Source organism: Rattus rattus, chromosome 3 (assembly GCF_011064425.1).
Source record: "Rattus rattus isolate New Zealand chromosome 3, Rrattus_CSIRO_v1, whole genome shotgun sequence".
NCBI classification, from domain to species: domain Eukaryota; kingdom Metazoa; phylum Chordata; class Mammalia; order Rodentia; family Muridae; genus Rattus; species Rattus rattus.
The window spans coordinates 35489401-35507743 of NC_046156.1; the positions used below are offsets into that span (position 1 = coordinate 35489401).

General features: G+C 39.1%; 1 protein-coding gene across 1 annotated transcript; it reads right to left on the minus strand.

Moving 5' to 3' along the window:
* Positions 1 to 7059: 7059 nt before the first annotated feature.
* Positions 7060 to 9329, minus strand: Tram1l1 (translocation associated membrane protein 1 like 1). The gene has a single exon (XM_032897368.1). The coding sequence runs from the start codon at positions 9145 to 9147 to the stop codon at positions 8056 to 8058; it is 1092 nt and encodes a 363-aa protein (XP_032753259.1). The 5' UTR covers positions 9148 to 9329; the 3' UTR covers positions 7060 to 8055.
* Between the last annotated feature and the right edge of the window lie 9014 nt (positions 9330 to 18343).

Here is an 18343-nt window from a genome sequence, read left to right on the forward strand (position 1 = left end):
TGCCTGCTGGGCTGTCATACCAGTCTATAGAGTATATCATTTTTATTATGGTTCCAAGCATCTGGTAGCTACATGGTCCATGTGACATTTGCTAAATTTAACATCTTAGTGATAATCTATGCACTCTCTCATTCCAGCAATGGTAAATTTAGTAAAAGGTGGGATATTTCATTATTTATTTTACACATAGGCATGTTTTGCCTGCATATATGTCTGTACCCCATGTGCATGCTTGTTGCTTGTAGACATCAGAAGAAAGTGTCATATGCCCTAGAATTGGAGTCACAGGGGTGGTGAGCCCCTGAATGGGAGCTGGAAATCATATCTGGGTCCACTGGAAGATCAGTAACCACTCTTTCCCACTGAACCATGTTTCCAGACATTTAGTTGATTTGTCTTGTGTGAATATTTTAATTGTGTGTGTGTGTGTGTGTGTGTGTGTGTGTGTGTGTGTGTGTGTGTACATGTGTGCCTGATAGTTATGGGAGCAAGAAGAGGACACTAGATTCCCTGGAACTAGGGTGATAGATGGTTGTGACCTGTCATTGTCTGTACTGGTAACCAACCTAGGTCCTTTGTAAGAGCAGCCACTGTTATTGGCCATTGAGCCTCCTCTCCAATCCCTGTTACATATCTGAAAACTTTCAGGAAGTAAACATAAATATCTCATAGCTTCAATATTTTACAAAGTATAATGTTTGCAAAACCAGTTTGCAAAAATAACCTCTTTTACAAGCATAGGTTTCCAATAGAATTGAAGACATCACATTTTACAGAGTGTCTAGTGAAGCTAGAGTATATTTCAATTCCAATTTGAAAATTTGCCGACAAATTCAGAACTCTTTTGAGATTAAAATATTTGTATAATATTATAATTATATTATAATATATAATTATATTACATATAATTATATAATATATAGTCATTATAATTATTTAAGTTGAGCTATTGTCACTAATGCACATTTGATAGTTGTGTAGGAACTGTTCTAAACAAATCGCCTGGTGGTATAAAAAAATTAACAGAATTTGTGAAATCCTATGATTATGTTTTAAACAAATACACTAAGTTCTTATGTGAATCATATTTTATGTTATTAAAATGCTCACATGCTATATTATTTAAATCTACAAGTACTTCTATACATCCATACATTTCTACTAGAATTATGCATTATAGATTATGAGTGTTGCTTTGCTTTGCTTAGTTAACTATATTTTACTCTCATTTTTGCCCCACTTTGCATGGCAACTGTTTGATCTTTAGGGTAACTAGTCAGTTCTGGAAAAGACACATTCTTCATCAATAGACATCCTCTTAATCTTACCCAGAGATGAATCTTTTCAATGATAGGACCAAAAATCTCACTCCTTGTTTAAATGGATCTCTTTCATTTTGCAGAAATATAAAGTAATGGGCAAAAGGGGAAAGAATCAATAATTCTGCTTGATTTTAATAGTAATAAAACTAACATTAAATAAAATGCAAAGCAATATAAGATGAAGATAGAGACAGAAGATAGATATTTTTTAAAAATCTGTTTTGCATAGATTTTCTAAAAGCTTTAAGTAGATATCTAAACTCAGTATTCCAAATAATTTAAAAATGTTCTTTTCAGAGCTGGCAAGAAAAGCAGTCAGTGAGTTGCTCCCTCCATATATATGACAACCTGTGATCAGATCCCCAGCAACCAGGTAAAAGGCCTGGTTTATTAGACTTCATCTGTAATGCTAGTGCCAAGGAGGCAGAGACAGAAGGACCACTGGGACCTATTGGTCAGTTCATCTTGACCAATCAGTAAGCTGAAGATTCAATAAAAGAATGATAAAAAATGATAAAATAAAGGGAGAGCAATAGAGAAATACATCTGATCACAACTCTTGATCCCCACATGCAAATGCTCACATGATGCACATGTGTGGATCCAACATACATGAGCACACACAAACTCATGCATATGCATTAAGAATACACACTTATAGGCAAACATGTACACACGAATCAGTCACATCCACCCAGAGCTTTGTCACGCATTCTTCACTGGGCTCATGCAGTGTTGCTTCCTCCCAAGTGCATGGATAGCATCTAATCTTCCAACCCTAAGTCAAGTACAACAAAGAAAACAGTTGTTGAGAAGAAAAGAAAAAAGAAAAAAAAAAGAAAACAGTTGTTGGCCACATATTCTTCTTAGTATATTATACAGGTAAAGAAGTATAGGAATTCTTTCTTTTTAACCATTTCTCTGTTCTACTTTACAGAGATACAAGTTAAGCACATACTTTGTATCATCATAGGCCACACCCTAACCTAGTCTCCTTCATCTGTGTCAACAGGCCAGTCCTCCCTGTCATTTCACCGGCACTGTCCTCACACTACAATCTACAGACCTGTCTACCATTCTAAACGATCTAGTGCTGAGAAGCTGTTGATATAATTAAGAAGCAGTAACATTGTTCTCCTCTTAACACTGTTGCCTTTGGCTCTGAGCTAGTGTGTTTTCCCTTGTTGCCTGCCAATTCTACACACACTGAGGTATACATTTTGTGAATAAAAATAATTTATTTGTGCCTTACTCCTTAGTGAGTTTTAATTGTTTGATCTCCATTTGTGAGGAGTCATTTGTTAAGAGCTGTCTTTCTTTCTCATCCTTGCAAAAGTGTTCATTGGATGGCTTAGTTAATTCTTAACATATACATTGGATTACACTGAATATATTTTCACTAAATTGTATAATAAACTATAACCCATTTTTAGGATGTAGTTGTAACAAATTCCTACACATTTTAATTATATATATTCAATATGGATATTTTATTCTACAAAATGCACATATTTTAATAGTGAATAATTATGTTTGAAGTATTATTGCCTTTTACCTTGACAGAAGAGAAAAATAATAAACTTTATAATGCTTAGAAATCTGATAATAGTGGTGGGCATAGGAATAGTGTCTTAACATGAAAAGTTAAGACATAAAAGTCTGTAATATTAGAACAGTAGATTACTTTCATGATTTTGTCAAATTTCACAGAATGTTCATAGTTCTGGATGAGACTTAACATAAATTATGGAGGTTGGAGGATAAAAATGGTTCAATGTAGTTATATTGATCTTTAAAAGATCAGTATATCTTTTGGTGCCACTTAAGAATAGTTGAGAAGACTGTGTCCATCTTAGCAGTGGGAAGCTTTGTAAGTCATTTACAACCACTTAGATTTTTACTGTGATGATGAAATTACCTTGAATTAAAAGCCCAATAAGATGAATAACAGAAATTCATGGTCTATAAATATGTGCACTATACATATATGTAAATGTGATCAGAGGCTTACCTGCTTAACACATATTCAATGGATTATTGAATGGGACAAGACACATTCATCATATAATATTTGAATATAAACAAGTTTATGTACAGACACACACACACACACACACACACACACACACACATACACACACACAAACTGACACTACCTGTGTTGCCACTCATTGTGTTATTGTGAGATTGATCATTCCTGTCACTTAAAGACTTGATTACCTAGGCTCTAAATTCTTTTCAAAGTTCTTACACCGTTGGGAGTCACAGATAGAGATGATTGAAGTCATTTATTACCATTTTATAATGACTTGTTAGTGTCTCCTGCTGTAATGAGGTCAAGAAGTTGGAAATATCTTTGAAAAGCAATTCAAAGTTTACAGATTAAACTTCATTATATGTATTAATACTTTATTGTTTTAAGGGTGAAATCAGAGGAAACTGATTTTGTGTTAATTTAGGCATAAAGATTAAAAGAATATGTCTTAAAAAATTGGTGTTTTCTCAGTTACTTTGTTCTCATCTCTGATATGATCTGCTAGCGGTAGAATTGAGAATATCAGTTTGTCCTTAACTTAAAATCTATACTGTGTGTGGATTACTTGGTGGCTACATCCCATATCAGTGACACAAGTCTCTCTTAGACTTGCTCAAACATGTACGCATCATGGGTGTGAGGTCAGAATTCTTCATTTTAAACTTATTTAACCAGATAACATATTGCTGCATTCCACTGAATTATCCTTAAATCAGTAAATATCCCTGAAAACATTCACAAGTTATATTTCCACATATTTTTAAGATTCGGAATTTGAATACATTAGTGACACGAAGTTATAGCATAAAAGACAATGGTAACTGCTGACAGCACACAGAACACTACAGTGAACTTCAGACTTCCTAATGTTTGGCATATTGCATACCAATTAAATCTGAAAAGTATCGAAGATGTAGCAGTTGCTAAAACTAGCTTTCTTATAAAGATTTAAATGGAAAAATCTAGACTGGAAATTGACTGATTCCAATTTCATAATTTAGAAATGTCTTTCAGAATTTGTAGGGAGGATTTATGACAATCTTTGCATATAATTAAGGGAAATTGTTCTATCGTGGGGGTAGTACTTCAGAGATGGTAAACTGGAATGAAAAACTGAAATGAAAAAAAAAATATTTAAGTCCAGAGAATTCAGGAGCTGAGACTATGAAATTGCTGGTTGTCTGGTCTGATGGTAAGGAAACCCACCAGCACCTCCATCTTCTCACTGAAAGTTGTCCACTCTATGCAGCTGGGCAAGTCATATCTTTACCTCTCCCTCCCCCTTCCATGTCTCTCCTTTTCCCTCTCCCTCTCCATCTCCATGCTCCTGAGAGATGTCTTATCTCTCAAATAGAAGGAAATCTCTGACATAAAGCAAGGACCCAAGTCCAAGGCGCTATTTAATTCATATAATTGACATGCTTCTCAAACATACTTCCTCCGAATAATCTCCTCTATAACTGTCTTAAGGATTGGAGAGATGTCTCGGTGGGTAAAGCATTTGCCCCACAAGTGTGAGAATCTGAATTCAAATCCTTAAGTCACAGGTAAATCCAGGTGCAACAGTGCATGTCTGCAATTCCCAGTGATCCTGAGACAGGGGGTGGATCCAGGAGCATCACACAATGTCTAGACCCTGCATCAAACAAGGCAGAAGGTGAGAACCCAGCATCCCCTTTGACCTATAGAAACATTTCGGCTCACGCGAATGAACACACAGATATAACAAACATATACAAGTGTATCCAACGCGCGCGCGCACACACACACACACACACACACACACACACACATACACACACCTACACCAATATAGTCTTTCCTATGCAAAGCACTGGTAAAATTCTTTTACCTGCTGAAAATGACTTTTAGTCCAGTTGAACAAGAAGTAGAAACTGTACTCCTGTTCTCCAAATTAAAAGGCTATCAGAATATTTGACAATTAAAAAGGGTCTTAATTATTAATGTGATAATTGTAATCTTCTTGAATGTAGTTCAAAGATAAGTGGTGGTGGCATGCATCATTCTCATACTGTTAAACACACATGGGGAGATGGATCAAGTGATGTTATTAAAGATTACACTTCCCTTTATTGAATTGAAATGGAGTTATGCTGAGCACCAGGGAATAATGACACCCAGAACTTGTTTGTCCCTTACAAGGCAATGACCCATTCTTACCATTTGCTAAACAAGATGGCACCAATTCCATTTAAATGCTAGTAGAGTCATATTTTAAACATAAAGTAAGTTTGGAATCCATCCCAGGACATCTCTATCTTGTCTTATTTAAGCAACAAAGTTTGAAAAATCATTAAAGCTTATGCCTCAGAGGAGAACCTCTGGATTTTATCATCAGACACATCTTAAGGCTTCTCTAGCCTCTAATGATTAATGTAAAATGCGGTTAGCTAATGCCAACGCTGTCCTTAGTCCTGTGCCTCTTGAATTCCGTGAGAAGATTTTAAAGAGATATAACAATTCGTACCAAGCTGAATTAAATCTGCAGCGTTTCTTCCAAAACTTATTGGCACACACGTATTTCGTGACATTATCTCCTGAACTCCCTGAGAGATAGAGCTAGGATCTTTCCAACCTGTCACCAAACTGCTATTTCTTGTGGAGTTATATTTTATATATTAAAAAAAAGGAGTTTCCCTTTTCCACCAGCGAAGCAAACAACAGAGCTGAAACCAAGCACCCTGTGAGTATCATATCATCCAATGAGTTACCAAGAAGCTTTGAGTTTTAGGTTTGCTTTTTTTCTTCTTGCCAGAACACTGAAGAAATCAAACCAGGAACGGGGATCAAGTGGATGCTATGCTGGAAGTTAATTTGAGGAGTAGAGAGCTATAAGAATCTCAGAGACATCAACTCAGATTCTAATCACACATATTGCTAACATATTGCTAAGTTCAAGTTAACACTTGTGAAATGAAATTGATGTTGTCCTGTGATCATACACAGAGTTCAGTTAGATTTGAAAAGATTATCTGCAAATTAAGTGCCTGATAAGAAATGTGTTATCATGTGTTTGATTACAAAGAACAATTCAGACTCTTAGAAGTAAGGAATATGTGTGAGAGAGAGTTTCTGAGTCATATGAAAAGTTGAAATTTGGCTTTACAACTTACAGCACGTGGTGAAATGTGCATGATTCTACAACTCAGGGCATAGACTATCAATACCCTGCAAATGAGAAAAAGGAGGTGGGGGAAAACCGCTTCCATATCCAGAAAGAAAGAAAACTTGGTTACTTACCTTAGAAAGAAGCCAGAGTAGAAAAGTCCCCCCCCCACCCCAAAACCCCCTTGGCTTTTCAGTCTGTACTCTGCTAGGTAAGCATAAAGTTTTAGGAATCTTACTCTTGGGGAAACCTGAATCATTAACACACCTAAGAGACTATCACAAGCAGAGATGAGAAGCATGAGAAGAAACTGTAGACAACCAGGAAATGCAGGAAACATACAGGCTTCACCCCGGGTGCTATACTTTACCATATCATTGAAAGGCAAGAACACTAGCACTGTGGAAATGAAATCAATATCAGGATTGAGTCAGATATAAATATTTATCTCACAGCCCATTGTTTGTATTGGCTTCTGTAAAGAATACAAACTATATACATATGTATAATGAACAAGATTACCCTATAATGATGTCTCCCAATAAAGGGTGGAAGCTGCAGTAACAACACCATTCTAAAATTCATTCATAAATTTATTTGGCCACTTCATCTTCAAATGGAGTTTAATATGTCAAATATTTCCCAGATATAATTAGCCATACACACACAAATATGTATTTATAATATATATTATTTAAACAGTGTATATATATGTGTGTATATATACACATGTTTATCCATACCGTTAGTTTTAAAATTGTTTATATATTAAGTAATATTCTTCTGATATAGTGTTTTCACCAGATTTATGAATCTGCAAAAACCATTCTTAATAAATATTAAGAGTAGCTACGATTTTTTTCAGTAATATTTAATTTTGTGAGTTTTCCTGTACAGGTGTTTAAAATAAACAGGAAGAAGTTGTTTACTTCTTCAGTAACCCACCATATTTATTAAAGGTATCTTGATTCGCTAAATGTCAATATCACCACACATGTCATCTATTCATATTTTGATGCTTTAATGGGGGCGTAAGCACTAACAATCACTACTCATAAAATTAAACACATATTTTTGGTGGTTTGACAAATGCTTTCCATTGTAAATTTAAAACACTTTAAAAAAATCCCAACGGTTACATAATACTGATTTGAGTTCAACCTTTATCAGATTTTCCACTTTATCCTGCAAGAGAACATTGAGAAAACAAACCACTTTGCTAGCAGACTTGTTAATTCGATAAAGAACATTGGAAGAAGGAAACTATTATTTATGCACACAATTCTGCAGTCATCACCACAAAACGTTTGGAAAATCGTTGAGGTAAGAACCTAACTAAATAAGATGTTGGTCCGTTAACTATTCTGACAGTATTTAGAGGCTGAGTGGTTTAGTTTTAACCCCCCTCCCCCACTCATACGTCTGCAAAACCTTAAAAACACATTAGACAATACATTAGCAATATTCAAAAAGCACGACCCGTTCTGAAGAACAGAAAATCTCTAGCACAGAGACACCACACAATAAGAAGTGGATTCCCTTGGAGGTAAGAATCAATTCGCTTGCAACTGCTAAGGAGCTTTCTCTTTCTTCTTTGGTGGAGAATCTATTCTATTCGGATTCTCCACTCCATTTTCTGTGCCTTTTCTCGACCTGGACCGTCTCTTCCTCCCACAGACATGAAGATTCGCATCTTCTAACCATCTCTGAAGCCAGACGGTCGTCAAGGTCCATGTTATGTACACCTGGATACTGCAACTCGAGGACAAAACAGCGATTTTAGCTGCCAACACATTGACATTACCAGAGAGAGCATTTCCATTCCGATTTGTCCCGGCCAAGTGAAGCCCTACTGTAACCACCGAGACAATCAGTGTCACGAGTCTCCCGGATATAAACACGATAGGCCACAAAGACAACCCTTTCTGGTACCGCTCGTCGCCAAAGTAGAGCAGGCTGCACACGCTGGAGAGGAGCTCGACAGCATAGTGCAGCATCAGAAGCAGCAGGCCCAGGTGGTTCAAGTACAAGAGATAGGCCCCTCCAATGTGGAAGAGGTGGAGGCCAATGTAGATGAGTTGACCCGGGATATCTTGTTTCCTGACTTTCTGGAAGTAGAGCTCCGGGAAACTATGAAACCAGTAAGCCAACTGTGAGATGTAGAAAAATTTCATCTGAAATGTCATCATGTTGTGGGGCTGAGACTTCCACAATAGAGTGGGGTCTGACAGGCAGTTCTCAGAGGCCAGAATGATCATACCCCAGATACCAGACACTATGTAGAACACACTCAGCTGCCCGGCCTCATTCAATTTGTTTTGTTTGCCTTTGGTGAGCTGCAGTCTCCGGCTGAGCTTATCTAGCACGTACTCCTGAATGGTGGCGTGGATGATGATGGCCACCAGCATGTAGAAGAACACTGTGGCCAGATCTTTGACCCCATAATGGTACAGGGTCCTGGACCCCGAGGGTAGCCCTTCCGCTGGGACAACGACTCCATGCTGCAGGGTGAGGAACACAATCGACATCTCGGCCGTGCCCTCGAACATAAGTCCCAGCACGAAGAACATGCCCACGCAGGAGACCATATCCGCGTGGTTCTGCACCATGAATTCGTGGCTCAGCACCGGGGGGTTCCTGGCGTTCTTCTTGCGGAGCCCCATGCCGCGGTACTCACCGGTACTCACCGGCCGCCACCGCTGATCACTGCGCCGCTCCCAGCGCCGGGCTCCCCATCCCCGCCCGTCTGCCGCCCAGGGTCGCAGCCGCTGCCGACCGATCAATCAAAGGCTGGGGCCGCGTAGGCCGAGCATGCGCACAGGGGCTGCAGAGGCAGGGAAGGAAATCGAGCGCCGCGCCCCTGCCCCGCAGGCCCGGGTGCGAGCGCGGATTTGCCGCACCGATCGCCGCCGCCGCCCACCCGCGGGAGCCGGAGGGGCTTCCCAGGAACTGGGAGATCTGGTGCCACTGTCATTACCATTGCCATCATCACCATAGCAACACAGCAGCGAGCACCCTGGTGCTCTCTACTGATCTCTTAGGAATCTCACCTTCCCTTAAGGAGCTGATGCTGTGGAAATCAAATTTCTCTCTCTCTCTCTCTCTCTCTCTCTCTCTCTCTCTCTCTCTCTCTCTCTCTCTCTCTCTCTCTCTCTCTCGTGTGTGTGTGTGTGTGTGTGTGTGTGTGTGTGCACGCGCGCCTCCCTCCGTCCTCTTCAACCGCTCCCCCCACCCCCACCTCTTTGTGACACACAAACTGAGGCAGGAGCTCCTAACACCCAGACTGTCATTATCACATGTTTAGTAAATGCCAGTACCCACGATTTAAATCCTGCGTGGAACCAGAGTATTTTCAGCACTGTGTTGTGCTGTCTCTGTTAAATCAGTCAAACCTGGCAACACATCCGTGCGAAGGAGCAGTTTCGAAAATTATTCTATTAGGAAAAAAAAATGGCTGTGGAGGTGCTAGGTAATTATTTTAAAAATCTGCAAGGCAGTGGGAAGCAGAGATCTAGCAGGTCTTGGGTCCTTTGGCTACAAAACAAGACTTCACTCGGACAGATAGGAAACTCAGAGCTCATCTGTCTCTGTGTAATGTTTGTAGCTTATGTTCAAATTCACTTTAAAGAAAAGCAATGCTACTGGCTTTGTTAACAGAAGTTTTATGATACTTTTCAAATATCACTTCTAATGGGGAGTAAATTTCTTGTCCTTCATCTGTCATATGAGTGTAAGATCCTTACAGATAGGAATGATGATCGAAAGTATGAAATATGCACTTCAGTAGATGCTACAGGACTTTTTATAACACATTTACCGTTAGAGCTGAGCTTCACCATGCTTCTTCGGTTCTCTGCATGGAATAACTGAGTGTAAAAAGAAACTTGTTTACGTAGCTTGAAGATTTTGAACCATATATTCCTCTAATGGAAGGCATCTTGCATTTTCCAGAGGAAAATACAGTTTGTAACGGGAAGTGTTCTTGAATTAAGGAAAAAATACATTTTTTGTAATAAGAATTCTCTATTTTCCAAGTGATTCTTCATTGGATAATTCACTTTTTTTTTTTTTTTACAGATCACCATTCTGACTTTTCTTTGTTTATCCATGCTCAATAATTGAATTTGAAAATTCCACAGTGAGAGCAATTTAAGATTTAATGGCCAAGGAATTAGAAATAAACACACGCCTGAGCTGGGCTTGTAAGGACTCACAGGGACTGAAAGTCACAGGGAATGCATGGGTCTGCATCAGGTCCTCTACATGGTTGCTATGGAGATTTAGGGTGGGGCTTTTACTGGACTCCTAACAATGGGAGTAGAGGTGTCATTGACTCTTACGATGATTGATTCTCTGGCCCTTTTCCTCCTCCTACTGGGTTGATTCCTCCAGCCTTGGTATGAGGGTTTGTGCCTAGTCTTACTGGATCTTCTTAGGCATATCTTAAGCTATTCCAGGAGCCTGCTCTTTTCTGAAGGGAAACAGAGGAACAGGGGATCTGGAGGAGGCAAGTGAGGAGTGTAGGAAAGAGAGGCTGAAGTGGGGATCTATGAGATAAGAATAAATAAGAAAAAATACACATACAAAGGGTAGGGTACAAAGAAATGAAATATATCAAATTGTCAATAACATTCTGCATGGGATTCTCTGAAGAGTCGTGCTGGCCAGGAAATATTCAAGAAAGGGCCCAAGCATCTGTGTTGGACTAATGATAATTTTCTATATAGAAAACTATGCTTATAATGGCATATGTAACACAATCTGTACGTGTAGCATGCATAATACACATAAAAGCACATGTGTGACTCCCAGTCAAACCCTTTTTATACTTCTTGGAATTATTTTTAAGGAGTTTTCTATGCCCCACTGTGCCACCAAGATCTAATTTGAACTCAAAATAAACACTAGATATCCAAGTGAACAGAACAGGTATTGATATATTGATATGCTTTTATCGTTAAAGAAAGAAAAGCATTAGTGAGTTAGTTTTAAATTATTTTTCGATGTTAAAATTGAAAACCTCGACTTTTTTTTCTTCTTCACTCTATACTTTCTCAAGAACAGGCAGCTGCTTCTTTGCTTAGCACACACTATAAGGTTTTTAGCTTCTTGCCAGAAAAACATAATTCTTCAAAATGTGAAGTCAGTGTCGACTAGCATCATTATAGAAGCCTGAAACATAGCCTGTCTGGATGGTCCATCAGGATGTCTGCATACGTCCTCTTGGTATGAAATCAACATCAGCCTGGCACAGACGCTCAGATCTTCAAGTAAAAGCTGTGTGGGGAACAAGACAGAAACACCATGGTCCTTCATGATCGTATCTACCATTTGAACGCAAGCTATTCCCTAAAACCAAGATGTGTTAAAGGGGAAGGTGGACATCAGGGATGGTACCTTTGATTCAGATGTGTACTAGTTGTAGCTCGATTATAAAGTTCCATCTCCTTTCCACTGAGAACAAACCTTGCTTCCTCTCATAAATTAACACAGTTCTCTCACATTAAAAAAAAAAGTCCCATAAAATAAGAACTTGTTAATCTAAATTACATGCAGGTGCAAACAAATCTCTTCACATCTGTTTCTTTGCTAAACTAACTTTAATTTTGAAGATTTTATAAATGAAGGAAATAAGGCTTTTGTTTTCATACATCTTATGGAAAGATACACTACATCCCCCCATTTATGGTAAGCCACTGGGGAGCATACAGTAGCCAGTGGCCAATAAAAGTGATGAGGATGAGGTCAGTCTTGGTAATGTTCAGATCTTGAACTTGAACCTAGTATTCATCCCTGGGGCGTAACATTTTATTTCTGAAATAGGCATTGAAGATTATAAATTTATTTGTTCTCATTTGTTTGCTGTTTTGGCCACCAGAAATTAAAATTCATGAATGGATTAATGCAAATCCTTGTCTCTGTTGCACAACAATCGGTATTTACAAGCTGTGGAACTAATACCCAAGATTGACAGGGGAGGAGCTGAGGAGCCAGCTTCTAACCACATTGCTTTGGCATTTGCCAAGTGGTGGGAAAGACATGTTACAAATGTGTTCTTGGTTTCGTTATAAGGAGCACTAGATGTTTAGACACTCTACTGAAAGTCCCTTTGTGACTTACAATCTATATTTTCAAACCATTCCCAATAGTTCATGTTTTCTATTAGTTACGCTATGGGGTTACTTAAGGATGCCTGTGCTTACCAAGTCTATGTTATTGTGTTAACAGCTCAGTTACAGTGTAACTTTAAAGGTTTCATGTCTTAAGTAACCTAAGAGACAGAAAAATGATCTGATTTTAGGTAAATGGTAAAAATAATGTGGACTATGCAATGTAGAATTTATCTCACCTTTAAATATTATATATCTCACGGTAAATATAAATTTATATCCCTACAATATCAACCAATTAGTAACTTAAATTAACAAGTAAGTGAATTCAACATGAATTCTAAACTTTTGAATCGTTTGAATGAAGCAGTATCTGTAGATAAAGAAGTAACAGGAAACATCCAACCCAGACCCCATTAAATCAAGGCCTATAATTAGCAAGCGGAGGATCGTACATTTAGCAAAGGCAATGTAATTTAGCTTGTGCAGGAAACAAAGTCTCTGGGGTTTTGCAGCCTTTCAAATGCTTTGAAAATTCAATTGAAAAGATATTTATTAAGGCCAAGGTGCTTTTGTAACTGACTAGACGCATTAAATACAAGCTTCTGGAAAACAAATATGGCTGAATATTTAATAGAGTAAGAAAAATGCATGTAACAGTCACCGATTATAGAATGTCTAGTTGTCTGTGTATTTATTAATAACTTACTGAGTAAATATTATGAACTGCTGTCTATTCAAATTCATAGACGAGGTTAATAGAATCTCTTTACCACCAAAATACAGAAACTGATAAAATTATATCCACATTTAGTAATGTTTGCTTTCAGATTTCAATTATGGAAAATAATGCGTATCGTCAGTCTCATAGAGAGAATTAAATAGCAGAAACGAAGATACATGCGCTTGCTAACGACTACTTAAAAATTTGAGGCAAAACAGTTACTAAGAGGGTGAAACGTGAATGAGAGTAAACGTTTCAGATAGAGTGGGCAGGGGACTCTAAATGCAGATGCTGTTTCAGTAAAAAGCTACATAACATTACAGAGTAGAACTGTGAACTCCTATGGGGAAGCACTGAGAAAAAGAACAAGGAATAGCCCATGAGCAGAGTAGAGGCCAGAATACCCAGAATGTGAACAGTAGGCACATACAATACAACGGAGCTGCAGGCATGCGGAGAACATGCCCTTCTATTTCACAGTTGAAGAATCGCTTTGCCGGAGAGTCTCTCAGAACTCTCAGGACTCAAAGGGAAGGACCTTAGATGAAATCCCCTGCAATGGGGGAGGGAATTGTAGAGTCCACGTCCAGCAGGACAGGACATCAGGTAAGAGAGGGGGTTGCCATTCCACAGTCAGGGACTCTGACCCATGGTTGCAGGGACAAGAGTGGAGGAGATCCTGGGGAGGGGGAGGTCCAGCAACAGGTCTAGGGTAGGATCGAGCTCAAGGGGAGGCTCCAAGGCCTGTCATTACTGAGGCTGTGGAGTACTCACAAAAAGGGACCTATCATGATTGCCCTCTGAAAGACCCAACAAGCAGCTGAAAGAATCAGATGCAGATATGTGCACCCAACCAATGTGGTTGAATTGGGGAAGGGCTGGAGGAGGCTGAGGAGGAGGGCAACCCTGTAGAAAGACCAGCAGCCTCAATTAACCTGGACCCCCAAGATCTCTCAGACACTGGGTCACCAACCAGGCAGCATTCACCAGCTGAGATGAGACCTCCAACCCACATACAGCAGAGGACTACCAGGTCTGGGTTCAGTCAGAGAAGATTCACCTAACCCTCAAGAGACTGGAGGCTTCAGGAAGTTTAGAGGTCTGGTGGGGTTGGGCAGGGGTGGGGACATTCTCATGGAGATGAGGGGTGTGAGTGTGTGGGATATGGAGCAGTGGGAGGGTGAACTGGGAGGGATGAAGTTTGGAGTGTAAAAGGAGACAATTGGATAAAGTAAAAAAAAAAAAAAAAAAAAAAGAGTCGCTTTGTGCCTGTCTCAGACAAACATACAGAGACATAGGTTATTCATAGATGATAGATAGATAGATAGATAGATAGATAGATAGATAGATAGATAGGTAAATAGATAAAAGATTAGAAGATAGGTAGAAGATAAACAATAGATACATACATACATACATACATACATACATACATACATACATACATTCATACATACATAATAGGTACATAGACAGGAAAGCAGGGAGGCAGGCAGGCAAACAGACAAGTAGAGATAATAGGTGGATTGATGATAAGAGTATGTATAATCATTTTGCATATTACAATCTCATACAAAGAAGATTGAATGGCCTCTTAATTGTTTTATTACCTTTCTGAGTAGAGTCACTCAAAATATAATAGGTTACACAAAGAAAGAAACGGTTTCCTAACACCTTTGAGAATGTTATTGTTCTATTCTACAGATTAAATATATCTATATATGTTTCTATTTAACTTTCTTATTGGCATACATATTAGAAGAATGTTTTCAAGTCTGCTTGCATTCTGCCTTTGAGTCTGTACATCAAAACATAGGCTGAAAGAAACTAATGTTCATTTAATTATAGCTATACTACATAGTTAATAAAATTATTGATCATTTTATTTTTAAAATCATTGATCATGATTTTAAAAGCATTAATTTCTTTGAAAGTAAAAATAATTGATAGGGTCATTTAAAGTGTTAGTATAGTTGCCAAAGCAGTATTAGAAGTGTTTAAACAGTTTACCATGTAAAAATGTGTTATTACATTAATTTATTCGTATGTGTTTATACACATACGTATGTGCATATGCCACAACTTGTGTATGGGTCAAAGGACAACTTTCAGGAGTGAATTCTCTCCTTCTCCTATGTGGTTCTGAAGAACTGAACTGTGGTCTTCAGGCTTAGAGGAAGTGCCCTGTCTTCTGAGCCATCTTAATCTGACCTTGGGTTGACATTTTGTATTATTCTTTCTCCCAGGACATTCAGTGGTAGGGTTATTTTCTTCAGCTCTTCTACCCTTTGGTTCAATAGTCATACATTAGAACTGACTACTAAATGTTGCTGTAAAAATATAAAAAATAAGAAAGTAAGGTTGTCTTTGTCTCCCTAGGTTTAGAACCTTGATGCCCCAAGATATCTGCTGGATAGCTTGGCCGCAACACATCCCAACTCCTCAGCGACAGCCCTTTGTCTCCAGCCGCCGCACACTTTCCTACACTCAAGCTGTCACATAAAAGACACAACACAATAACCTTTGACCCAATTGGTAAGGCATAAATGCCCACCTAAACATACAAAGCCCAGTACCATCCATCCCTTAAGAACATTTGTAACAACCTGTAAATACATAGAGCTGAATCTTAACATCACCTGCCATGGCTTCTCTCCCTCTCCCTCCTGTCTCTTCCTCCTTCCTGTTCCAGTCTCCTCCTCTTCCTTCAAACTTCTCTCCTGCCCATCCTTCCTTCTCCTCCAATGACAGGCCTCCTTCTATCCTGTACCTGCCCCTCACCTGTACTTTACAAATTCAATGGGGAAAAGGTTCTGGTGAAGTCACCCGAGTCCTGACTCCTGACTAGGTAGCGGTCCTTGAGGCAGCAGAATTAGCATCAAAATACAGATAACTCCAGGGCAAACCACAACAACTAAATACTATGGACTAAATACTAAAAACCAAGTAAACTAATGTCTAAATACTGTAGTGTACGTTTAAAATATCTCATTAGAGAGACCACCCACTCATTCATATTTCCAGGACATCTAAATTTATAATATTGGTTGGTAATGAATCTTTTAAAATTAAACATGTAATGGATGTATCCTAAGATTTTGAAAGTCCATGAAGTTTTGACACAACACAGATTATGAAGGGATTGACCATATTGAATGTAACTACTCAAAGCTCTCAGACACATTCTCTAAAATGTAGGTATCATCAATTTATGCTCGTCTTCTTTCCAATTCGAGGCAGGTAATGAACAAGAAAATCACCTCCAATTGGGATACAGAGAAACATATGTGTATTGTCTATAGATGGAAGAGAGTTTACATTACAAACTATAATGCACATATCCATGTGTACATCTATCTATGTGTCTGTCTTTCTGTCTGTCTGTCTATGTCTGTGTTTGTCTGTCTCAGACAGACCAAAATTTCCTTAAGCTGTGACCTAGAAGGGCAGGTCTATTATGCTCTCTGAAACTTGTTTTTGTAGTATGCCTTCACTGTTTATGCTCTGGCATGTATATATGTCTATACTCATTATATACATGTATAAACTTTATCTGTAACATTTCTTTGAAAGATACACAAATGAAACATGTAAAATAAAGCCCAAACTGAAACCCAATAAGAAAATTGGGAAATAGACAGGACTACTGAATTCAGGACAAAAGAACCTACGGACTTACTGACTGGAAGGGATGTTGTTCAGGAAACGGGCTGTCCTGAGACGTCCGAGGTTGCTGCTCTTTGGAGTTGGAGTTTCCGAAGCACAGGAGACAGGGAAAGAAGAGTTTCAAGGTAGGTTATGAGCAAAACGATGACTTTAAAGTAACTTTTATTATTTGATTTGTATGGGTGTTTTTCCTGTGTGAATGTCTGTGCAGCAGCTATAAACTGACCCCCTCGCACACCAGGAAAGAATCAGAGCTGGAGTTACAGATGGTTGTGAGCTGCCAGGCGATTGCAGGGAATAAAATGTGGGTCTTTTGGTTGAGGTGCTAGTGTTCTTAAACTCTGAGCTGTCTTTCCACACCCAAAGAGGGGAGCCTAAGATTGCCATTGTCATCTTCTGTGAGTGTAACATGAATTTCGAGGCAAAGATGGAGAAGAATAGTTTGGGGGAGGTTAATTTCCTTGGTCTTCAGTTCTGAAGTGGATGGAGGAGAGAGATGACTCTGCATACCAGGAAGAAGCTACATGTCTTGATGGCCGGAGTCACTCTAGTGTTGATGAACTTACTCCAGTTTCAGTCAGAGATTGCTCCTTTACCCTGGCAGGCATCTTGTGCTTATATACATTCTATAGTTTCTAAAAGTTTTAAATTAGTGAATAGTATTTATTACACTGAATCAAAGCCATAGGCATTATAGGTACTAAAATGGTTAAGTATCACTCTCCAAATAGAGAAATAAGGTAGAGAAATTATGGGAAAATATAAAAATCCAGAGGCGATCCATCCTGGGTTCAGAAAGCAACTAGGCGCTTGAGAAGGACCATACCTTCACGATTCATTCACTTTCCAAAAGGCCCCAGTGAATGCCAGGCAACAGGGGTGCAGTTCTAGCACAAACTTGGAGGATTCCAATCATTAAAACCACAGCACTAATTCTTCCTAGAATTTTCCTTGCTAACAGGGCTTGATAGACTGCCTTTGTTTTTCTGTTTGCTTGTTTCGTTTGTTTTTATTTACTCTTTAATCTTTTATGGTCCAGATAAATCTCCTTCCTGGTCCACCATCAGACTGTTCCACACCCCACACCTCCTCCCCCTCCATCTCTAAGAGGATGTCCCTACACCACCACCACCCCACTAGACCTCCCCATTCCCTGGGGCCCCAAGTCACTGGAGGGTTAGGTGCATCTCTACTTAGTCCAGACCAGACGGCCCTCTGCTGTATATGGGTTGGGGGCCTCATAGCAGCTGGTGTATGCTACCAGGCTGGTGGCTCAGTGTCTGAGAGATCCCGGGGATCCAGGATAGTTGAGACTGCCGGTCTTCCTACAGGGTCTTCCTCCTCCTCAGCTTCCTCCAG